The 25,795-nt window shown below is 40.3% G+C and overlaps 1 protein-coding gene across 1 annotated transcript in view; it reads right to left on the reverse strand.

The window, feature by feature from the left end:
• The window catches only part of ZNF407 (zinc finger protein 407), a 3,063,484-nt gene that overhangs the window by 1,112,837 nt on the left and 1,924,852 nt on the right, over positions 1-25,795 (reverse strand). The window contains exon 5 of the mRNA XM_044067115.1: positions 21,248-21,414. Within this exon, the coding sequence (XP_043923050.1) occupies positions 21,248-21,414 (167 nt within the window). The remainder of the gene's footprint in view (positions 1-21,247; positions 21,415-25,795) is intronic.

Here is a 25,795-nt window from a genome sequence, read left to right on the forward strand (position 1 = left end):
CATCCCATCCCTCCTCTATAGAGCCCCACTTCTAACTAACCTACAATCTTCTCTCAAAACACAACTCTCCTCTTGCTATAACAAAATTGTCAAGTTTGCTACCTCCCATAAGTCCTCCTCACACCACTGTTCAGCTCTCCACAAACTAAAATGGTTAGAACTACCCAATCACCTCACCTACGTCCAACTGACTCTTGCACACACACTCATCTTCAATCCCTCCCTCTGCCCATCCCTTTCCTCTACCTTCAAAATGCACCTCCCTGATAGAGTTCTAAGATCTAACAACCAAAACTTAATTGAACTGTATAAACCAATTTGTCCCCCTGGAAAAAATCTCTTATCCTACAGTCTTGCTCGTCTCTGGAACTCCTTACCCCCATCCATTCATACCATCACAAATCACTTCTCATTCAAAAAATCCCTTCACTCACACCTAATTTCCCAGTGGGAATGCTCCTGCTCCCACCCAACATAATCTCCTCATACTTAGAATTTTCACTTCTCCTCCCCTATTTATAATGAGGATTTCTACTTACTCTCCTAAACTCAGAGATCTTGCTCTTGCTTGTATTAGCTTTTTCTGAATACTTAAAGGTACCTTAGTGTAAATATACCCTCTGATGGAAAAGGTTCTCTGTTTCTATATTGAAAGGTTCTATGTCAGTTCATATACCTTTCTCTTGATTGTATTAAGCTACTCATCCTGAATGTATGAAAGATATCTCCAGTGTAACCCACCCTAAGTTGTAAAAACCTCTCAGTTTCTATATTGTAAATTGTTTTCAGAGATACAAGATTGTAATATTTGTATATGTTTGTACACTAGTCTACTGTATTTCCAAGTCCATAGGAATTGTATAATTGAAACTAAATACCTTATTGTAACCTTGCTAATTGTTTTTGGAGCATTTCTCCCCAGGACTCCATTGAAAATGGGTTCTTTTGGCCCAATGGACTATCCTGGTAAACCAACTGCAAATAAACAAATAAAATAATAATGTGACACCTCCACCCCACGTAGAAAAAATGGGTAGGGGTGGGCTGATGGTAATAACAACACATTCAGAAAACAAACAGTCACTGATATTTTTACAGAAGATTCACAAAAACCTGATAGTACTTCTCACCATTTCACAATTTCCATTCTAAGTAAATGGAACTGTGATCTGATAGGAAAGATTAGGACACTGTAATCTCATCAGTCGTGGCATCACAGTGCATTATAGACAAAAAAGTAGCTTTTCAAGAAAGCATAAACATATCAGATGTTTGCCTTCATGAGGACATTCAATGCTAGAAGGACATTAAAACTTATTATAAGTAGTTACTGTGCAGGTAACACATTTGGATAATGTCTTCATGGCAAAAAAATGCATGTTTTCAGTTTTTGTCTATAATGGTCTTTTAACAAGTGCAAAGAATTTTGTCTCTAAAAAGGCTTAAACTCATCGGACCAAACAGAGGGTTCTGAATGGAGAGATGACAAAATCAGCAAACAAAGGAGAGTAGTATAGCTGGAATTGAATTCATCACATCTTGGTGAGTACCTTCAAGAAGTAGACCCTGTTTTTACAAAATCTCACCAAGATGACACTTATATAGAGACTGTATTTTATAAAGCAGATATCATGGACAGAAGTAGGTCAAAAAAATAAAAAAGACAAATGGGTACACAAGTCTCAGGATAAAAATGTGCCCAATCCTGGTAGGTGCACTGGTGCCAAGACTGGAAGGAGTGACACTGTAGAATCCTCAAGACATGGACTACAATGAGGTTAAACCAGGTTGAGGGGGAGGATGACCCCCCCCCTTGTAGAAGGAAGTAGCAGTCCACAAAAAACACACAAACCTGACAGGGCAAAAAAGATGAAAAAGTGAACTACTGAGGATAAGAAAGAAATTATGTATTCTTACTATTATGTAAGAAGCTGAGAATTACCGGAAAGAAGTGAGCTGGGAATTTCTGGTTAAAGGCTTATAGTGCCTGCATATTTGAACTGCTTCTTACTGAAATTGGTACACCTTGTTTGCTGTAGCATAGACTAGATCCAGGCCTGCTGAATCTAGCTTTGCTTGTATAACTTGAGCACTAATCCAGGCATTCTTTAAAGTATTCAATTGTATTTATTACTGCTTCGTAGTAACTTGATTAAAGTGTAGCTATCATTCTAAGTCTTTTGGATTAAGCACTTGGGCTTCAGACCAGTTGTTTTACATTAGGAAGGTTTGTGGCCTGCTGGTGGCAGGACAGGTAGCTTACATCCTTCTAAGTTGGGAACTGCTGATTGAGGGCTCAGTGTCTGTTATTCTAAAAGTGTGTTAGTTCTGGTTAAAGCACTTGGGCTTCACGCCAGTTATTTTACATTAAGAAGGTTTGTGGTCTGCACTCTTGTGGGAGGAGAGGCTGGACTCTGCCCTTCTGAGCTGAGAATTTCTGGTTAAAGGCTTATAGTGCCTGCATATTTGAAATGTTTCTTACTGAAATTGGTACATCTTGTTTGCTGTAGCATAGACTAGATCCAGGCCTGCTGAATCTAGCTTTGTTTGTATGCTTGTTGTTTGTTTGCTTGTTATTTCCCTGAAAAGCTAATTCCACCTAAAACGTGGCTTTTCAGTGCTTCTATGGATCCCTAGTGATATCTGCATTGCTTACTGTACTTATTTCCTTGTTTCACTTAAAAGAAAGTTATTGTTTGTCGTTTTTGCATTTAAGTTACCTGTAACACACTGCATTTAAGTTACCTGGCACTTGCTCACTAAAGCAATTATATAAGTCAGCACTAAAAAATTAAAAGCACTACACCCTCACAAACTCCCCTTGAGTACCTTGTTCCCCACTGGCCCTTTTTTTCAATTATAAAGGAATTCCCAATGTTATTCTAGCATGTCCAAAGGTCAGTTGTCAATCTCCTCTCCAGTCCAGCTGGTGAATCTGGGAATCTTGAGGCAATGTTACAACTGCCTCATGTACACAGACAACCCTCTCCTCCTCCCAACAAATTCCAACACATGTGAGAGATGCAACCATATAGCCAAACTGGAGGCTAAGCTCTCTCAACTCAGTACTGGTGTAACCAGTCAGGAGCAGAAGGAAACCACACTCACTACAATTCCAGTCTCACATAGACCTACCACGACAGCAAACCAAACACATAAACACACAAAAACATACTCAGAGGCTCTAAATAAAAATCTGCCTAAGCAACAGAGACCTCCAAAGCAGACACCCAAGCAACCGCTACCCCAAAACAAAACACGTGCAACACATAGCTCACAAAGCCAGTGTGCAGAACAGTCACAGCCCTTAAGGCTAAACAATACACCTGATACACTTGTAATAGGTGACTCTATTGTCAGGCACACTGACGTCCCGCTCACCAGGCTGAATAAGGAGAAGGTCACGGTGAGCTGCCTGTCGGGCGCTAGGATCCGCCACATAACACATGCACTCAGGTCACTCCAAGGCAAGTACAAATATGACTCAGTCATTGTCCATGCTGGTGTGAATGACCTGAGATGTACCTCCCTGGACTACATGAAAAGAGACATAGAGGAGCTCTCTGAGCATGTAGCCCAGGCCGGTATGACCCTGACCTTGAGTAGCATCTTACCCTCACCAAGAATGATGCCACAATATGAAGACAAGATGACCAATTTCAACAATTGGCTTAAGTATTGGTGTCATTCAAAGGGGATCCAATGCCTGTCAGCCTGGGATGACATGCTCGACAAGCCACGATGCTTCGCTAGGGACGGCTTGCACCTGTCACCCCTGGGCTTTCAGATATTGGCAAAGGCTCTTGCTACCCCCATAGTGCCTTTTTAGGCAAGGCTCAAAAGACAAACCCACCACCATAGGTATCACATGCGATAAGAAAAATTAAGGTGTCATCCAACTTAGACTGACGTTAGAGAGAGAATTGATGTATGCATGACGGCGACGCCGAGCGCCCAAAAGACTACCGTACATGTGGCAAATGGGACAGATCACCAGTTTTCTTTTGCCAATAATTATGTAAGTGATAAAAAGACATGGGGAAACAACCTTGCATAAACATACATGTTTGTACACAACAGTGTAGAATAGATACAACGTCAAGGGTAAATAAAGTCACAACAAATGGTACACCAATCTACAAGGGTAAAATAGAGGGCAGATATATCACCAACTGTTAGCAGAATCTTTAAACAGTCACAACTAAAAGGTGAAACAAAAAAGGAAGAGTTTTGCTGCTGTCAGGACTAAAAAGAAACTAGCAGGAGCAGACAACAGGGCTTGTGGCAATATATTGGCAAGCAGGAGCCAGACTTAGAGTATATAAACAGGTGTGTATGTAGCAGGAGCTGACAACATGCATAGTAGCAGGAGCAATGCCATGAATCATGGTTGCTAGTGGGTTAGTGGCACTCCATCTAGCTGTAGTAGAATATATATGAATTTGATAAAGTAGTAGCAAACCAAAAGAGTATGATAATCAGTGCTGGAACCTAGTTAAAGTATGAACTGAAACAAAATGCAATGCTGCAAAGCCCCCTAACCTAGAAATGCAAATCCACAAACAAAGTTTCACAATGCCTAGCCAAAACCACCTAACAAGTAACTGCAAAACATTTTAAAAACCTGTCTGCCGTTTCAAATAATAAAACAAGTTTCTGTTAGCAAATAAAAAACAGAAAAGTCTTCTTGCAAATGAAAAATTTGCAAAAAAAGCCACGTAGCCTGCCACTTGAGGATTAAAGGGAAAAGACTAGAAAAAAATAAAAGGTATTTAGAATGATTAAAAGTGCAAAAAAAATGAATAGTTTTTATGGAAAATCACAGTAGAGTACTCTAACAGCACAAAGGATTTAAATCCAAAGCCTTTGACCAAGTAATAGCCAACAGAAAGGTCATACACTTGACCCCTATTTCAGAAAAGCTTAAGAAAGGATCCCTTTGCAGTCTTCATAAGTGCTTCCAACCTTAATTGATTGCCAAAGCATTCAAAACAATGCAAACTAGGGATTCAAAACAACAAATGAGCTCTAAGTCACTGTAAAGAGAAAATTGCTAAAAAACTTACTCTTGAACAAAGGAGAAAGAACTGCTGCTGACAAAAATCCTTAAGTAAAGGATTGCTGCATACAGAATGGAAAATGAGAAGATCAAAAATCTTATTGGAAAACAAAATAAAAAGGCTGTCCAAATTTTCAGTACTTTCTCCAGAGCCAAAATTCTTTTGGCTTCCATAAATCAATTTTCTTATTGAAGAGGGCCTTCTAGACAGACCGTCTTTCCTGACAACAAAGATAAAATCTCTTCCATTTTCTATTTTCCACTCTCATAGTACTAGGCCTTCTCCCTTTGATAATCACATTTAAAAATGTGACGAGAAGCCAAGACCTTCCATGTTCAGGGACAAGGCTCCTTAGAGCAGATGACAAGATTCCTCTGCTTTGGGGTAAAGTGTTGCAAGACTCCTTAGCTGTGGATCCTCATAGGTAGTAAGGTAAAGCCTGTCTAGCCTTTTCAGAATACCTTTGATCCTGAGGTACCTGTTTCCTCTTGCTTCATGAGCTATCTTTTCCATCTGTGTGAAGACCTCACAGAGTTCTCCCAACTGAAAGAAGACAGACATTGAGGTAGAAATGCAGAGACCAGAAGAGTTTTCAAGCCCCATGACACTGTGGTCCCTTTGGTGACACGAATAATTCTTGTACCACGTTGTGCCATCCAGAACCTCGTGTCAGTTTATCTTCTGTCCCTTTCTGTGCTCTGCTAGGAAAATTCATTTCCTGATAGAAATCTTGCCTGAAGAGTTGTCTCCCTTGCAATCAACCTTACCCCTGTGTTGGAGTAAGAATCCCTGCCCTGAGGCTAAATGTTGCCCTGGCAGAGATATTACATCACAGTCTCGTTGTCTGTCAGAATCATGTGAAGTAAATGTTTATAACTCTGCACGCCTGACTGGACTGCTCACTGCTAACATCTCTTGATAATAAACATGTGCTGTAGTCCTCTGCATCTGCCACATGCATCTAATCCACTTTCCATGTGAGGGGGGCAAGCCCAGTCCGTGGAGACCGCTTGTGTCTAGTTTGACTCCTGCTTTTGGCGCCGGTCGCCAGGGAGTCCCCTGGGCAGGGTGATTCCTGGAGCCCACCACAAGATGGCAGTTGAAAGGCCCATTATTTTTGAATGACAGTGTCCAAATCTTCACAGTGCTTTTCTTGAGGATTTTGAGATACCATTGCAGCTTGAACAAGGCGTCTTTTGGCATTGGGAAGCACCAGAGCCAGTTTGATGGCAGCTTTCCCCTATTGAAGGACATGTGGGAAGGTTTGTCCATATCTGAGACTGCCATGAGGCTGGAACGATGGAAGGACATGTCCTTTAAACTGTCCGACTGGGCTGATCAGTTCTGGGCCCAGAAATTCAGGCTCTTGATCCAAGGCTCACAGAGACTCTATGCTGCTGTATTCAGTCTCACAGACATCTTTAGTTCTAAGTAAGCGATCTTAGCACTGCACGTAGAAGAGAATGCCTTATAGGCTTGAGAATCTCTTGAGCGGGAATCCAGCAGATAACAGAAATGAAATTGAAGCCGAATTGAAGGAATCCAGAAAAGAGTAAACACAATGAAAAGATCATGAAGAAAGATATAAGGCAAAGGCAATGCAGATGCATGAAAGCCTGCAGAATGAGATCTGGAAAAGAGAACGCCGCAGTAAACATCTGAAATGGAGCCTTATGGGCACTTAATGAAAAGTCAACACTTACCATCCAGTGATCCCAGTGACTTCCTTGCTCCTGTAACATAACGACAAATTCTTGGAACTTGGTTTCTTCCAGTGATAGATAAGGTCAAGAGAAAAGTCAAAAAATTCTCAGGGTGTTCTCTTTTCCCTTCTTTGGTACTAGAATCCCAGTGAGGAAAAAAATCGGAGCCTTTGGCTGACTAGGGCCCTGGCTGAGGAACCTTGATCTCTTGCTTGAGAGGGGCTTTTGATTGTGGGGGAGGAACATCTGTATGAGAGCTCATTGCTTTGACAGCATTGTGGAGCTCTTGACTCTGTGGAGGCCCAATTTTCTGAGCACACCCAGAGCTCCCTCCTGATGAAACCCACTTCAGCATCTGTCTTTGAATCTGAAATCCTCTAGGCGAGCTGCCGAGAGAATCTTCCACCCTGAGCTGGCAGGGCCAGAGTGGTTCTGAGTGCGAAAGGAAGGACTGTCTCACAGAAGAAAGTCTGGTGAAGGTGAACTGTCTACTCTTCTGGGAACGCAGACAGGAACCATATTCCTACTGTCTCTAGCCCTGCACCTAGACCGCATGCCAGGCCTGAGGCAAAATCTCAAGGTCTCACTCTACTAAACTAAATTTAAACTGTCCACTCCACCTTAAAAAATCTCCTTCAGTCTGCAAAAACTCCATTAGACTTCCAAAATCTTTAAATCCCTAGGTCCAAAAGTCAAAACAACAATTCAGTATCCTTCAATGAGCATCCAAAATCCTGGTCTCAACATGCTCAGCCAAATCTGATCCTTCAACCATGCATGAAGAACAAGAACAGTGCTAGGCCACCCACACCTCAGGAACACAGAACAAAACAAACCACACTGCAAAGAACACCATACAATTTGTTCAGACACATGAACCAAATCCAGCAATTCTTTACACTCAACCTTCCATTCTTTGCATCCACCTGGAAGAAATTCAGTTGATTTCATAATTCTTATGTTTTGAAATATGAAATTTCTTACCCCACCTATCATAGCTACTGGGAAGTTTATACTAGGTACAGGATTTTTAACAACAGACGGCACTTTTTATCTTTGGGGAGAGAAACCGTTTGGGTCAGAAGCTTGGACCCTGAGGAAATACTTATTTCTGGGGGCTGGGACCAAATACAAAATAAGCTTGTCAGCACCAGGGCATTAGAATCAGGGCTTAAAGGGGAGAGGGAGCAGGGAATCAGGTTCAGAGAAGCCTAGGAGGCATCCCCACCAGGCTCAAACACAGCAACACAAAAACAAAGGGGCTATGCTGAGGAGGCAAAAGTAAAAGATTGCCCTCCCCTTTTTAAGAGAGGAATTGTGGGTCCTTTTTCAAGATGCTCTGAAAAATCCTCAGATCCTGCGAAAATGAAAATCAGAAATCCTCAGAAGCTGAAGATGGGAAGGATCCTCTTGCAAGAATCAGAAACAGAGGACTCAGAAGAATCCAGAAGTGTTCAAAACTATCAAAACTCCCACACCACTACTGAAAATCTATCAACTGGGGGGCCAGAACCTCTAATCTCAGAGTAATCAAATTAATCAGAGTAATCAATAATTCAGTCTTTTTACATAATAGCCAAAAAAGCAGAGAGAAGCCTCTAAGAGAGCTAAACTTAGCCTAGAAAGCCTGGAACCCAAAAGAAGAGGCTGGAAACTAAAGGAGAGGCTGGAACTAGAAAGAAGGCCCTAAGAAGCTACCCTAGCCTCAGCCTGGCCTACCCAGGAAGCCTCTCCTACCATCCCCTATCCTGTAAGTAATCTACTGAGACTCCATAGAGACTCCCTCTCCCCTGACCTCCTGGCTCCCCTGAAAACCTCGGGGACCGGAAGCCCTCTCAGGTCAGTTTCCCACACCCCTCTGCCTCACCCCTTTTGTCCTTGCGCGCGGCTGATGAAGCAGGGCTACTCAGTAGCGGCGCATCATGGCCTACTAACGCTTCCAACACACAAACCTACTCTTATCACACAATCTCCTAATAGTAAGCACAGCCAATCTAGCCAAAGAGCACAACCACAAAACGCCACCAACAGAGTGCTCAGGCCCTAAACAAACCCTACACAACGTATGTATATCTTTATCCAATCTAAATACAGTTATTCACTTTCTTATTCACTTTAATATACTGAATAAAAAGAAAAGAAAAAAAAAATGTTCCCAAGCGGGGTTTACTTAGCCACTGTGTAAATTCTGCTCGGAAAGTTTGAAATCTCAAGAAACGAACCCAACCCAAACTTTCTTCTGCATGCTACTGACATGCGGCAAAGACAAAATGAAAATGTCCACGGCGTGGGGCGGTCCTGAGTACGACTGCAGTCAGGCGTCAGCCATGACCGGGCGCAGCTCTCTCTCAATACTGGTATTCCGACGACTGGGGCCGACTACTACAATAGTCAGGACTGCAGCAAGGGAAGACGAAGAACATCTAAGAGTAATGCTACTCAATGCCAGAAGTCTAAACCTCAAGATACACACACTCAAAACTCTCCTTAGCATGGAGAACATCGATATCTGTGCAGTAACAGAAACCTGGTTCAAGGCTCCCGAGAGCACCCCAGCACTACCAGGTTATACCTCATACCATGCTTTTTGGCCCCAAAACTTGGACCAAACCACAAAAGGAGGGGGAGTATCAATATTCGTCAAAGATACTCACACCTCCAGGTTGGTGGCACAGCACGAAGCATCAGAGACTTTCCATGTGCAACTAACAGTGGGTAAAACTGCCTTCCAGTTTATAGCCTGCTACAGACCACCCTCCCAAACCCAGGAACCCCACTCTGCCTTCCTGAAAACACTGGAAAATATGAAGGTCTCTCCAAACACCATTATATTGGGCGACTTCAACTACCCAAACATAGACTGGGAGCATTACTCTAGCTCCAACACCCTAGCCCAAAGGTTCCTAGAATTTATAAACTCAAATGCTATGGAACAACTTGTTACCACTCCCACAAGAGGGGAAAACATACTGGACCTGATCATCACCAACATGGGGACTCTATGCTCCAGACCAGAAGTGTATCCCTCACTGGTAAGATCAGACCATAAACTAATCTCACTGGATATTCACATCCCGACCCCACCCCCTGCCCAGAAAACCACAGTGAAAAACTTCTCTAAAGCAAATTTCACACTCCTCAAAACTGAGGTGGAATCCTTCAAAGCCCCCGGGCCTGTGGAAAATATGGCCCAGACAGCAGAATCCTTTCTAAATGCATTCTATGAACACCTTCAGGAATGCATGGATCATGCAATCCCAAATAAAACCAAGACCCAATCCTCCAAAGGCAGACGTCCTATCTGGTGGACCCCAGCCATAAACAAACTATACAATAGAAGGAGGAAGCAACTACATGATAGAGCAAAATCCCAAAAAGGGAAGTCATCTCTGATCAGTATTAGCAAAAAACTACGGGCACTCATAAAATCGTCTAAGGCCAGCTTCGAGAGAAAAATTGCACAGGACACTAAGGATAATCACAAGGCTTTCTTTAGTTATGTTAGGAACCTGGGTGGGAATTCACAGATATGCTCAGAATTAGTCCAAAATGACAAAAAATACACTGAACCCACAGACATTGCCAACATCCTAGCTGACAGGTTCAGCGCAAACCCCTCCCCACCAAAGGGCAAATATCTATCCCAGCAGAATGCTGCCCCCCTGACATCTCAGATGCTCAGGTAAGAGCCGCCCTCTCCAAAGCAAAAAAACACAGCATCAATGGGACCAGACGGTGTCCTGGGCTGCATCCTACATGAACTCCAAGAAGAGCTAAACCCAAACATAAAACTACTGTTCAATCTCAGCCTTACTACAGGTTATGTACCCAAAGAGTGGCGTACAGCAACAGTGGTCCCTCTCCACAAAGGTGGTGCCTCAACGGATCCCGGAAACTATCGCCCCATAAGCCTGACTAGCTTGGTCTGCAAAGCTATGGAAAGGATCATCATGGACCTCATAAATAAAGATATTGGGGACCTACAGACACTGGATCCTACCCAGTTCAGCTCTGTTAAGGGCAGATCCTGCCTCTTAAACCTGGTCGATTTCTTTGAAACAGTTACCAAGGCCATTGACGAGGGGAAGGTGGTCCACACAGCCTACCTGGACCTCGCAAAAGCCTTCGATACAATACCCTACTCGGGCATTATTAAATATAAACCCCTATGTCACTAGATGGGTTGCAAACTGGCTCAAGGACAGAACCCACATGGTTAGAATTGCTGGAGCCATGTCAGACTCCAAACCAGTTACAAGTGGCATCCCACAAGGCTCAGTCCTGGGACCTCTCTTGTTCAGTATATATTTCTCGGAGGTACACGCCAACACGGAAGGACTGTGGCTGACCAAGTTCGCAGATGACTGCAAACTAGGCGCCATAATCGACTCTCCAACCGACACAAGCATCCTCCAAAAGGGACTCATAGAAACAGACAACTGGTGCCAGAGCCATGGCCTTAAGCTAAATGCCCAAAAGTGTATAGTCATCCCCTTTGGCAAAAACAAAGTGCCCACAAATTACCACATAGGTGGTAATCCATTAAAATCTGGAAGAAGTAATTAGGGACCTGGGGACCCAAGTTGATAGCAATCTCTCATTTGACAACCACGTGGCCAAAGTGGTTAGAAAAACATTTTATATAGCCCACCTAATCATGAAGGGATTCACATCTAGATCAGGGGTGGTCATCGTGCCTCTTTACTCATCCCTCATCAGGCCCATAATTGAGTACAATGCCCCTTTTGAGATGTACCTTACCAGACACCTGCAGCAACTGGAAAGACCCCAAAAGTACCTCACCAAGAGGATCAAAGGGCTCAAACAGATGCCATATGCTGCCCGGTTAAAGTAACTCCAGCTCTACTCAGTGGCATACTGCCTGCTCAGAGGAGATCTGTGCCTGACGTATAAAGCCGTGTCCAACACGGAATTAATGGACATGCTGCACCTCAGAAAATCCAAATCTCATCAAGCTACGCGCTCGAAGACTTGAACCTCAGCACTGAAATAAATAGGACATGCTGGAGGGACAGATTCATAACCCAGAGGCTCCCTTCACTCTAGAATAAAATCCTAGTCCAGGTTAGGCAGAGTCCCTCATTGACTCTCCTCAAGAGGATTCTTGATGAGTGGATGGGGGATCGTAGATTTACCCCAGGTATCACTTCTGTATCACTGTTAGACAGAGGCACAGTATATTAACCTCGAAAAAGGGCATAGCAAAATTAATTTAAAATGGGTGGCGAACGCCAAGCACACTCTGGCTAGGCTTATAAATGCCCTAGGGCAGATCGCCTAGTATGAACCTATGAACCAAACACACTCTGGCTAGGCTTATAAATGCCCTAGGGCAGATAGCCTAGTATGAACCTATGAACCTATGAACAAAAAGATTAACAGAGAAATTAGAGGAAAGAAAAATACTTGCACAAGAAAAACTATCAAAAGCTTCAAATGCAAAGTTGTGTTTATTAATACAACAAATTCATGAAGGAAATTATACAGACCAAGAAATCTTGGGCTGTTTGGAAAAATAAGCCACTGAGGCAGTGTGAAAATACAAAGAACAAAATCTAGAGATTTTTGAAAGGTATAAAAAAGAAATATGGACATGGGAAAGAAAGAAAGATCTGATATGGTGCAATATTTATCCAAAGGACAAAGCCAAATTAATAAATACAAAAAAGCAGCTCTGAAGATATTCAAAGAGAAATACAGGCAAAGGCATCCAGACATGGAAAATTTTACAATACAAAAAATAAGATCACAAAGGGGAATATAGAATAGAAGATTAGTAAAGTAGAGGTTAAAAAACAGAAGTTGAAGTTATGGAATGCCTGCGAAGCGAAGGATTTAGTCTACAAAGTCTAACACAGGATAAGTCACAGCATGAGGGAACAGTGAGTCCCCCAAGGAAGGAGAAACAGAAGGAGAAAGAAAAATGGTGCAACATTTATGCAAAGGAGAAAGCTAAACTAATCAATACAAAAAGTAGCACCAAAGAGATTTGCAGAGAAATACAGGCAAAGACATCCAGATATGGAAATCTTTACAATACCAAAACTAAGAAAACAAAGGGGGGAAGTAGAAAAGAGGATTAGTAATGGAGAAGTTAAAGAAATAGAAACTGATGTTATGGATTACCTGCAAAGTGATAGATTTGGTGCAGAAAATCTAACTCTGAGAACATCACAGCATGATAGACTAATGAATCCCCAAATTAAGGAGAAACCAGTGAAACAGGAAGCATCCGATCAGTTGCCATATGAAGATACTTTGGAGCCTTCAGTAGGACACCAGTACAAAAGATCAGTTGGAGATGCACAGTAAGGGAAGGAACAGGAGACTGTGGCAACTCTGATGCAGTCGATGTTATGGAGTGGTAGGCCAGGAAGGCCAGTGAGTTCCCATATGAAAGAGCAACAGATGACACAGGAAGAAGCTGAAGAGAATATGGCAAAGGAACATGTCCTGGAACTTTCTGTAGAATGTCTACGGGAAACAGAGAACAAAGAAAGTGCCCTTAGTTTAGAAGATAATGATCTAAGGGAAGAGTTGTTTGATTTAATAGGGCTGGTTAGACATATTAATATCAATGAAAGAGACAGACTACAGAAACTCAGTAAGACCCAACATGTTAGATGTTTGATAAAACAAATGAACACAGCAATCAAGACTGTTCATAGAAATTCATGTGATATAACAGAAGTAAATAAAAATTTAAGCTTAAGACTTTTAATCAAAGATGAGAATGCAGAATGCCAGTTTAAGCAAATATGAGAATGGACACCGTCAATTTAAGACAAGAAGCTACCTTTCACAATGAAGTTTGTAGTTTTGAGCATAATATTCTTTGTGGACACCCATAAAAAGAAGGTGCTTGCTCCACTTTATGAAAGACTCAGTGGTATAAAGTGGATATAATTTGCAAAAGCAGAAAAAGGAGGGGAAAAAATCATGTCACTAAATATAAGAAAATGAAACATAAAGAAAGCTTTAGCCCAAAGTATCACTGCAATTCTCTTCTTGTTTTCCAAGAGAACAGTGTTATTTAAGGACAGCAATTAGAGTAAAAATGCTGTCAGAAACATGTAAAACTCCAAATAAAGCAGTAATAGCAACTAGGCTATTATTATTTCATGGCATAAAAGCATTGTTTCATTCAAGCAAAGTGCAGAACAGATACATGATCAAACAGTTTTGAACAGGATATGCCTTCTTGAACTGACAGCTCTTATTCAGTGACTGACAAGGGTTTGTCATTGGCATATGCCAGCAATCTGTGTACATGAATTTCTGAAAAGGGATCTCAAACTTGGGAATGGAATCCCATAGTTTAGATATGTGGGTCTACAGCTATTAAGAATATAAAAGGTGAAACTGGGCAGTCTTGCTCTCTGTCCCTAGCCAGGGAACAGCTCAGAAATTGCACCACTAGTAAGTAACTGGGTATATTGATTTTGCTAGATTGTCCCTGATCATGTGTAAAAACATCCTAACATGGTTCGCCTGCCTTTGAAGAGGAGTAAAACCTAATTTAGTTGTGATAGTGTCCACTGTTTAACACAGGTAAAGAGGAATGATAAGTCCACAATCTATATCTCGAGAGAACATTAGGACATACCATTTGGAAGACTTCTGCGATAAAGGAGGTAGTCCAGTAGGGTATCAGGAATGGTTTGGGGAGTGGGTCTTATGCCAGTGCTTCCAACAGCACTGGCAAGGCAGCCACAGAGATACAACAGACCTATGCAATTAAGGATACAGCAGCTGGAAAAACTTACTGTGAAAAGACCAGTGTTAAATAGCCTGAACCTACAGGCACAGTACTTGGAATCCCTTTGAAAGTAGTAGGATATGTTAAAGGAAGATGGGAAACAAGATTCTCATACATCCTGACATTTGAAGGCACAACAACAAAAGGAGGAAAATTCCTCTCTTTTCAATGCGATTCCCATGCTTCTTGTGTCTCCTTGAAAATGTTAATCCAAAGAAATTATAATAAGGCATTCCACTGACTTTATTTGGTGGCTTTGTTACATTTAAGAAAGGATCTACATGACATTTCAAGCTGGCGCCAGAAAGGCAATAATCAAATGGTATGGTCAAAGGACAGGGGTGTCATCTTTTGATCTATAATCTGTACATTGTAAGCTATGTACAAGGTTAAATAAAGCTGTGTTTACAAAACAAAAAAGGCTAGTCATGTATAAAAGGAGGGTGCCACCCATTCCCTGAAATAGCTTCCCACAAGCTATCTCAATGGCATCAGATGCTCTTGATCCAATGTGAATAAATAATAGGCATCTTTGAAAGAGCACCAGTCATCATCTTCTGTGCCCATGGATGGTGCAACAGTCTCTGATAACAGGTAATGATACCTGTTGTACACACCGAGAATACTGTTAACTAAAAACACACAAAGAACAAAGGTACTAAAACTGTCTCAGAGGCTGGGAAAGACTTCAACAGAGAACAAAAAAAAAACTGTTAAACTGACAATGCACATCTCTAAATACACATTCAACCTAGGGTGCATGGATATATTTCCTTTACCTCCAAAGTTATTTGACCTTACTAATTTCGGGTTAATCGAAAACTGACTTAAGCAAAACCTGTTTGAGTAACACGCAATGAGCAAAAGTCGCAAATATCACAAGAATAAACGGAGATCGCCATAGGGAAATTCTTTCCTTTACTTCAATGGAGTGCAATCTCGGAGTTGGTATATTTAAGTAGCAGGGGTGGGGGGTTGCCCTCCTGCATAAAACAGTTAGTGAAAGATTTTGTGTATTACTTTTTTTATTTTTGTGCTTCGATATTTGCGACTCTTGATCAGTTTTCATTTAACTAATGTAGACCCACTAATTTCAATGTCAAAGCTGAAAAATACTAATAAAAAATGACGAGTTTTCCAATTTCAAGAGCACTTGATGTGATCAAATCCAAGCATCTCTAGATTAAACTTTGCTTTCTTTGTAAGAATCATCTGGACAAATTCCACCATTTAATGTAACACAAAATTTTTCTTGAGATGCTTTGGCATCACAACCCAAATGATGTCATCACAGACATTTAAAGTCCTGCACTTTAATGTAATCAGGGAGGAAAAATCAGGTGATTCAAGCAAAGCCAATACAGGAAATGCATATTCTCAAAAAGGTGAAATGTTGAAAAATCTGGAAGTGCTTGAAGATGCCACTGAAACTACAGTTTAATATAAAGAAGACCAATGAACAAAACTAACAATTTCTGTCATCAGGACCATCTGTGCCCTGTTTTTATACACATATATTTATCAAAAGCTTGCGGATGTGAAGAAAAGGAAGGCATTCCTAATGATGTTTGCTTGAGAAAGCATTGTCAGGTAGAATATTATACTGACAGGAGTCAGCAGAACAGTAAGCAACAGACAAAGATGAGTATGGTCCTTCTTGGAGAAAAGTTAGCTGATAATCATCTAATGAAGTTATCAGACTTGGTGTAGCGTGTATATCAGACTGATCTGCCAACATTTCAAAACAGAAAGAGATGACAAAGAAATACTACTAAGCTCATTAAAGTATGCCTTTAACCACAGCAAATAGCAATTTATACTCTAGTTTTAATTCCACTTATCCCTCTACACAAAACATGTACACCTTTCTCAATTTTTTTATGAACTCAGTTACTTATTTTGACCCTACCACCTTTACAAAGTGGTTGTTGCACAATCTACCTTCACAGAACAGAACATGCATACAACTATCCATGTATCATTTTTGCTGCTCATTTTCAACTGACTTGACATGCACATATTCAGAGGTTTTCACAGCCTAGGTGCCTTATTTACATTTTTCTCTTGAGCAGTTTACTAACTTCTCTGGTTACTGAATATTTCTAAAGGACTCATCCTTGTTTTACAGTTATTAATCCATTTACAAACAACCAGGTGTTTCCATTCAGATCCTTGCAATGTCAAAAAAAAATGTCAGCATAAGCAATACTTCAAAATCAGATAACCAAATGACAACTGAAATAAATAGATAATAAACAAGCAAAACCTTTTCACATACCTCAGTCTGTTTTGCTGTAAAAGAATGTATCTTTAGCAGTTGATTATAGCAAAGTCAGCAAAAAACGTCTTTGTACAACCCACCTTTCTAGGTTTGTGTTTCACGTGCCAAGCTTACAACTTACTCACCTTCAAGAAACTTTACTGCTGCAAACCTTTGTTATTTTTTACGTTACGTACACACACACACACACACACACACACACACACACACACACACACACACATGCGCATGTGTGAGTATAAAAGAAGCAAGCTTGAAAGCACCTTTGGAGTGACTTGAAACTGGTAGAAGAGACTGCGTTTTCACCAAGATATACATACTGTGGTGTAAACTAATGCAACAGAGACCACCAGTCCATACGATAATGGTTTATTAAGCAGCAGGAGGTGTACACTCTGCTTGTATATAAAAGTGAATCAACAAGAACTACATAAATGATCTTTTCTGTTAGTTTCACAAAAAAAAAAAAATCTGTCATACCAATTTTAACATAGTGCAAAGGTGCTTTCAGACAAACCAGCCTCCTTCTTTCTGAATTTCTAGTGGAATATGTGCAGACATCTTCAGCTTGTTCTGGGATGTCCTCATCTCTGCTGCTCTACGCACATGCTCCCACTGTATCAAGAGGCCAACTCCTCTGGCTAACAGGTACACAGTGCTACTTTTATATCCCATTTTATTAGAATAACTGCTCATTAACAACACTTCCAGTGGAAAGGCTCTCCAGTTAAATTAAAAATGCAATTGTCTGTCTTAAAAGAAACTACTCCAACACTCTTATTTACATTAGTGTTATTTTTGTCACTTCAGTTTTACAACATCATGACATATCATAGGCCCAAAATCACCACAGTGTGCGTACTTGTTTAAATTAGTCTTTGGTGCATTCTCCCAAAAAGACTTTGATCTACAGCCAGATCATGCATTGCCTGAGTTAATAATCACCCCAGTTTTAGTATCATCTGCAAACTAGAATCTTATTTTGACAAGGAAGTCAGATATAAACAGATTAAACAACAACGGGGGTCCAAGAACAGAAGCCTGCTGCAACCTTCCTTTCTTCAGAAATATTATCATCAACTTTTTACCTTCTAAAGGCAAACACCCAAGAGGAAACAAGGGTCTGGAGAAAGCAGGCTTCCCTCACACTGAATTGTTTCAATCGTTCTACATTTATCAACATGGTATCTATTTGTTAAATTGTTCAGCAGATGTTAGGAACATCAAACGTGTGGATAAAATGCCATCAGGGTAAAAAAGTATTTCTTATTCATCCAGCAGAAATGTGGAATCAGGCGTTATACAGCTTAGAGTCTGAGCTTTGTAGTTCTCTTGAAAGCTACACCAGTCCAAAAACAAAATAACGACCATACATATGATCACACAGGATGGCAGAAAGAATCTATCTCAAAGAGACCACAGATCACCTTGGACCAGTCATCACACCATGATGTTCTACATCTTCCACATAACACTGCCAAGTTCAATGAGGGAGAAAGGAGCATGACATTTATCACTTACCCCTAACTGACCTTAACAATACTGAGCTTGGGATAGTGACAATATGCAGTACTACTACTATTCACAGGATGGCTGGCTGCATTGTAATGTTTTATAGCATGTTCATCACTTTAATGCAGAATAATTTCAGTCAGATCATAGCATAACTCCATTAAAGAACCACTACAAAAGCAGAAATAACGTCTGCTGTGTGATGACATGTTTTATGTTATAAAAATCTGGCAGAGACTGCTTGCTGCTATGACAAACCAATATTTTATTTTTTTTTCTCCAGCTAAATAAAACAAGCAATAAGAACCACAACTTACTTAGATTCACTGTTAAACAATTTCTTGAACCAGACTTTGTTAGAACCAATCTGATAACCTTTTTCTGGATACTTACAAGATGATGATAAAATAATAATAATAATAACAACAACAATAATAATACATTTTTCTTAGGTCATCTGGACAAATAACATTACAGTCTTAGTGTACAAATCCATTAAAAGTGTTCAGGTATTCACAGCTCCTGACTACCACCCAGCTCAAGTAGCATCTTGGGTACTGGCAGGCGGAGGACAGTGGGTACTGAGTGGCTGATGCCAGGCTCACCCATTCAGACAGAATATGGATGATTCAGTTGCCTGCATGTTACACAGAAGCAGAGTGCTTGCAGGAGGCTAAATCAGTCAGAAACCTTAGGAAGTGAGCTTGGCAGTCTCAAGCCAGTTATGGTAGTGTACTCTGCATGTGTGTGGTAACATATGTGCACAGATGTCAGCAAATAAGGCAGCTGGGGGTGATGCTGGTGCGCATATCAGCCGGGTGGGGGTGGGGGGGTAGTTACAGATGGATATAGAAACAACTTGGCTGCTCAACAAGATGAGGACTTCAGGACTTAACCTTAACAGCAGGCTGGACAAAGTGGTGGCAGCAGCTGTTGGGAGGATGGCAGAATGGTTAAGGTGTTTACCTTGTGGACACAAGGTGCAGGGTTTGATTCTCACATGGGGGACTTGGCTAGGCTTAAAATGGCCCACAAGGGCAAATAGCCTAGTACTAATCTATGAACCTATGAGACAGGGAAAGAGTGCTGTAGATAGTAACCTGCCTTGCAAGTACCTTGTGATGCTAATCTGGATGGTACATGGGTGGCAGAATCTAGAAGGCTGATGACCCTCAGACAGTTGTGGCACCAAACAAACCTCATGGCTGCAAGGATGATGGATGTTTTTTGTCCCCATACTGAAAATACCTCTTCCGAGTACGGGGGGGGGGGGGGGTGAGTGTGCTCAAATCTGATTGAGGGAAACTTGACAATCAGCAAAAAATGGGGAGTGGGGGGCAAAAAAAAAGCATATTAAAAATGTTCAGGTATCATTCAACACATTCACTGTGATTTCAGATCTCAGAATTTAATGGGGCAGCTTCAAGGCAGTGGACACAGCTTAAAACTCAGTCCTGTGAAATGTGATGTCAAAAAGAAGGCACATGTAACTTCAGAAAACTATTTAAATTGTTTTCATTACTGAAAAAACACACACTAAACACTTCAGACTGATGATGTGTAAGTTTAGAACATATGGATCAACTAGCTGAATGAAACAAACTGTTTAAAATAGAATTCAACTAGCAATACAGAATATATTTGTTTTTCATGTGAGGTAAAGCCCGCCACACCCCTATGTTAGAAGACAGCAATCCTCGAAGTTCTTAACTCCAAAGGCATTACACCTCAGAATGAGGACAGTCCAAACATTTGTTGATGAAGTGCACTTTCAACAGATTGCATATTTGCACACACTTCAAAGGGACACACTGCATACTCCCACCATAATTTAATGAAGAGTTCTCTCCAGATGGGCATCTATGTGGAAGCAAAAAAGTGGACTATCTATCTATCTATCTATCTATCTATCTATCTATCTATCTATCTATCTATTTATCAAATGTATTTAATTATTTGATTTTGCTTTACTGACTGGGGTAGAACACCAGAACTTATTTCAAGCAACCTGAGCTTCATGGATATCAATGGAATAGCTAATTTAAATGGCTAGGGGACAGCAAGAACCAAAGCATGTGGGCAAGGCTTCATGATAGCCATATATTACCCTCTCCCCTTTTCGGCACTCAGTATATGACTAGTCACTTCAGCTTGAATGGCCTACAGAGATAAGGAGCCAAGACAGCTGATGCTAATGATACTTTAGCCCTAACAACCACTAGGTGCATACACATCTATTGCCAGTGTTGAGGGCAATATGACTTTCTACCCCTAAACAACTTCAGTTTGTGGAATGCTGTTTCAGTCTCCCATATGCAATTTGAAGTGTGCTCAACATGCAGGTGCACCTAAAATTTAAGTTATGTCTGGAACTGATACAACATAAATTGCTCAAATAACATCACTGTACAGGGCACAAACTGGTCAAAGCTCAGTATTTTCTATTGCACTGTAAAGTCTGTTACCTCTTATCTGAAGAATCCATGAAAGTGTAGCATCCCTCCTCAGGAGTTAAATTAGATAGGACCAAAACCCACTAAACTGCTACTATTTTTAAAATGGTAGTGCAGGTTTTCATTCTAAAGTGACAGCCAAAGACTGGTAATCAAGCAAGAGTTTTAGGCTCAAGTGACCACACATTGTGATGCAAATGTACACCTTCAGTAACAGAACATTTACTTTGAAGGACACGCAAAAGAAAAGGAGAAATGACATGCAATAACTACATTTGAAAGCATTTTCAGAAAGTTTACTCGATGACTTCACACTATACTGTACAGTTTTTAAGTGACAAAAGCAGCAAGAGTCTTAGTTTTCTGATGGTGTTTTTCATCATTCTGACTAGAACAGTGAGAAAAAAGAAAAAAATGCAGGTGTGCATTCATATGTTAGTAAAGAATATAGCACAAACCTGTGTGAGTTCTGTAGTGATCCTTCATGGCAGATGCAGTAAGAAAGGAATAATGACATGTTGGCCAGGTACACTTAAATGGCTTTTCACCAGTATGCAGCTTCATGTGATTGTTCAGTGCCCACTTTTCTGTGAAACTTCTCTCGCACAGATTGCATGTAAATTTTCTGTGGGAGGAAAAAATATATATATTACACAGTAGACAGCAAAACCTGACATTTTTAACCTTAAGTGAGGAAAATGCACAGACTTTAACAAAGAGAACTGCAGGAATGGTCTGTCATGTCTGTATAACCAGGCATTGATTTTTCTGTCAGGGCCTGGCACTTCAGCCATTTATTCTCTGCTTTGCGGTTGGGCCCAAAGGGTTTGAAAAATTCTGTTACAGTCCAGTTGCCCCTAAGGCAAATGTGAGAATAGATTTCACCTGTACAAGCCTACACCACTTATCCTGGGTATGGGCTGTCAGAGCAAAGGCTAAATGAAAAGCTATCCATAGCAGAACGTTCAGCCAATCAAGTTACTTCAGACTAAGCTGCTTCTGCACTGCACATACATTACAGTACACTGCATGCTTGAAACCAAAAAGCTACAGCTGCTTCAGTAAAGGAACACACGTGGGCTTGATCTTTCTACACAGACTCAGAAGAATAAAAGGTATTGTAATTGTGCAGTACTTTCCACACGTTCGCTGTCATAATCAGAAGAAATGAAAAAATATTGAAGTTCTTCAACTAGACAATTATCTTAGGGATGTTTTTAAACTCACATTTTATTTTTTCAATTAGCTATATTTCAGATTGCTGGCAATACAGTCTAATGAACATGCAATGACCTATAAATGAACTAAAGCCTGCAAATCTGTATACAGGACTAAGTAAGTCACATAAGACCACAGCACAAGGGTATTGGTGAAACAAAGCAGTTAAACTTAGGAAACTTTACCTGATTACAAATACATAGATTGTAGAGGGACTTCTCAGAAAATCAATGACCAAGTTACCATTTGCCTGACAGAATTCAAATCAGCTACATTATGGAACTGTGTGCATACCTCTCAGCTGTATAGATTTTTGCAGAATGCCCAGCTTTTTGCCTCATATTTTTGATCTGTTCCTCATAAAAACTGTATTTTTTTGACAAATCACTGGAATGATCTAAAGATTAAAGTCACTAAATAATGACATGTATTTTTGAATTTCAGATGTCATGTCCTTCATAAAATGCATGTTAACAGAAATCCTGTCATTCTACTAACTTTCTAAGTTTATAAGAGCAATATTTAAAATGTGTCCCTATTTTTGAGCAATTGTCCCCCCATTATGTCAGGCTTTGTCCAGTTTTCTTGCACTAAGAGGTTGGGAGGTATGAACGGTGGTGGGGCCAGGCTAGTAAACACTAACGGTGAAACTCTATATCTATGGCATATTCCCAAACCAGCTAAACTGAGGCACTGATCCCTTGTTTTAGCCCCTGCAAATGAAATTAAAGCAACCATGACTAACGCCATTCACATTATTTGGATGGGGAAAAGGAGGTTCAAAATCAACACATAGCTCTTCCAAACTTCCTTTAGGCAAAAACGTGAACATTCTTAGAATTAACAACACTTTGGCATTTCAACTCCAAGCAGTCATTGCAGTCATTAAACAAAAACAACTGCATTATATTAACATTTAACAGTGTTTATTCCAAGTGCTCATCAGTGATGATGATGGAAACTTTTTTTTTTTTTTTTTTAGGAATGCATACCATGTACTCAGAAACAGGAGTTTAACATTAAGTTGACAAACTGACTGTTAACTAGACATGTACATACAACTATTCTGATGCATGCTGGAAGCTTTCCACAGTCTTATCTTCAGATCAGCTACTTTGTTGCTTCTTTTATTCATCAGTTAATCAAAAGTACTAAAGAATTGCAAATTAAACAAGAAACAAGGTTGTTTATAAAACACTATGTTGTTTATTTATTTGGGAATCGGTCCTCCCAAGACCCTTTTCAGCTTCAATGTGGAACACAAAGACAATGGCAAAGTAGTGACTTTTTGCCAGCCACAACCTGGGCCACAAGGACAAGGGAAAATAAGTAAATATATATAGATTATACATATGGAGAGAGAGAGCAAGAGTGTGTGTGCGTGTGTGTGTGTGTGTGTGTGTGTGTGTGTGTATACATCTGTAGATCTCGATCTATCTCTCTCTTTTTATATATATATATATATATATATATATATATATATATATATATAGAGAGAGAGAGAGAGAGAGACACACATGGATGGACACAGATATATGCACAAAGAGACACACACACACATGGCCATCCCATTGGTATATTTCAAGGAGGTGGAGGGAAACTGTAATATGCAGAGAAAACCCATCAGCCTAACTAAGGCGTGCTGCTGTTATTATCTTGCAGAAACATTATAGGAAAACTAAGCCCTCATTTCAAAGCTAAATGTGCATTACAGAAAAAACATGCACCATTAGCTCTTCATGAACAACCACAATACTCTCAATGTTCTTTAAATTAATATTAAGCTCAACATTCTTACCATACAAAGTTGTCAAAGACTCCATAATAAAAAAATCCCTTCATTCTACTGCTGTTGTCTTTCACTGGGTCTGTCATGAAGTGCATATGCATGCTTATTTTAAGCTTTCCCAATATATATTACCACATTCCATCAAGAGTACATATACTTTCTTCTCACTGATTACTGCTACAGTAGCCTTAGCTATATCGTTTATATCTTGCTAACGATATAACTGTCGGCCAACTTCCAAAGCTTCAGGGCACCTTTCACATGTCTAAACTGTCGAGCAGCTTGAGCTAAGACTGACTAAAAGTTAAGTTTGGGAGTGAAGCCCTTCAGACCTTTCCTGCCACTGAAGAGTATGCTCCACTGAGGCTTTCGAGGATCGACAGTCGGGTCGTGCTTTCCTTTGCTGGGCTGGCAAGTTTCCTTTGGGAGAAAAAAAATTAAATTTTCTTAAATTTACTGATGTTTTATTACTTTGCTCTTCAGGAAAGTTATTTTAAAGGTAGGAATGTTGCTTTTTAATGGACTGTCTTGAGACTGTGGAGAACTTTTAAATGGATCACTCATTTTTTTCTGTCAGTTTAAAGGTAATGTAAACTAACTGAACATATTTTCAGTGGAGAGATTGTATTTATTTTTCCATTGTGGGGGTATAATAGTGTTTGAAAGTGCATTTTACTGTATTTTTCTGTCTAAAATTAACTTTTGTGGACTGCTAGTTTTATGGTACTTGCTGCTTGACTTCCCCAGAAACAAACATCATTTTCACAGCTTGACTATGGAACAGACTGTCAGCCCATAGTTAGTTCTTTTTCCATCTACAAAAGAAAAAGTTGAGAAAACAACCTTTGCCACTAAAGCAGGCTAGCATTTTGCCTCAACCACAGGAGGGTGACTCTGCTGTGGCATTTACAGAACCTGAGACCACTCATCTTTTACTCCAGATCCCTCTGGTGTAATACATATAGCCACTATGGTCCAGGGGTTATGCATGTACTCTGTGGTTGTTGGGAGTCCCCCAGTGGAAAAGGAGAATGTTGTGCCCATCCCTGAGGAAGTAGCCAGGATCTGCCATTAACAGCACAGCTGGCCCCATTTTCCCTGTCAGAAACAAAACCAAACATGTATCTAACTCCTCCTCAAATTTCTTTGTAAAGGCGTACTTTATTGGGACTGGCTCAGGATTTAATTCAGGTTATTGATCCTTCTTGTAGAGTAGTTTCTGGTAAAAGAAAGAGGGGTGTCTCTTTTCCTGAAGAGATTCAAGATTCTGAATCTGAAAAGGAAGACTCAGGAATGGATTCAGTTCAGATTTCTGATTCAGACTCAGAAAAGAGCTCAGCTTCTGATTTACCCTATGGAGAGTTCTTTTTTCTGAGAGTACTGCTAGAATGTACCAGTGTTTTTCAGTCCCTCAGAAAACACTATGAGTTGATACAGAAGGATTTTCTAGAGCCTACACTTAACATATATATGTCACATTCATTTAAGTTTTTAATAATGGAGAGAATAATGCCCAACGAATGTAGGGGTGATACCGAAAATGCCACAGTGGCACAAGAAGCTAAGTGGATTATCAGATTAAAAGCAAATAAGGGGAAGGGGCTCAATGACAAGGTGTCAATGAAGCCGTTTCTAAAAATGAGACCAATTTGTAAGTAATGACAGAAGTACTGTTAAAAGTGTTGTTCGTTTAAGGCATTTTCATTAGTTAAAGCTTTTAACCGATTGATGTTAAAATTAACTGTTTCAATGTCTGAAGAAGCAGTATTACTACTGTGAAAGCCCTAACATATTGTTTTAGTAAATTATCTTATGCTTTTTCATCATTTTGCTGCCTCATTGCTTTGGTTCACTCATATTTTTGTCTCGTTATATGTGCTTTCACTTGAGTGAACCATTCATCCTCTGGACCATATTTTGGATTTATTGTTGCATTTGTTTTTTGTGGCTAGTTGGAGTAATGGCTGAGGGTGGCCCTGGAGAACTTGAATTGGCGTAT

The sequence above is a fragment of the Protopterus annectens genome, chromosome 3.part1 (genome assembly GCF_019279795.1).
Source record: "Protopterus annectens isolate FY-2018-M chromosome 3.part1, PAN1.0, whole genome shotgun sequence".
Taxonomy (NCBI): Eukaryota; Metazoa; Chordata; order Ceratodontiformes; family Protopteridae; genus Protopterus; species Protopterus annectens.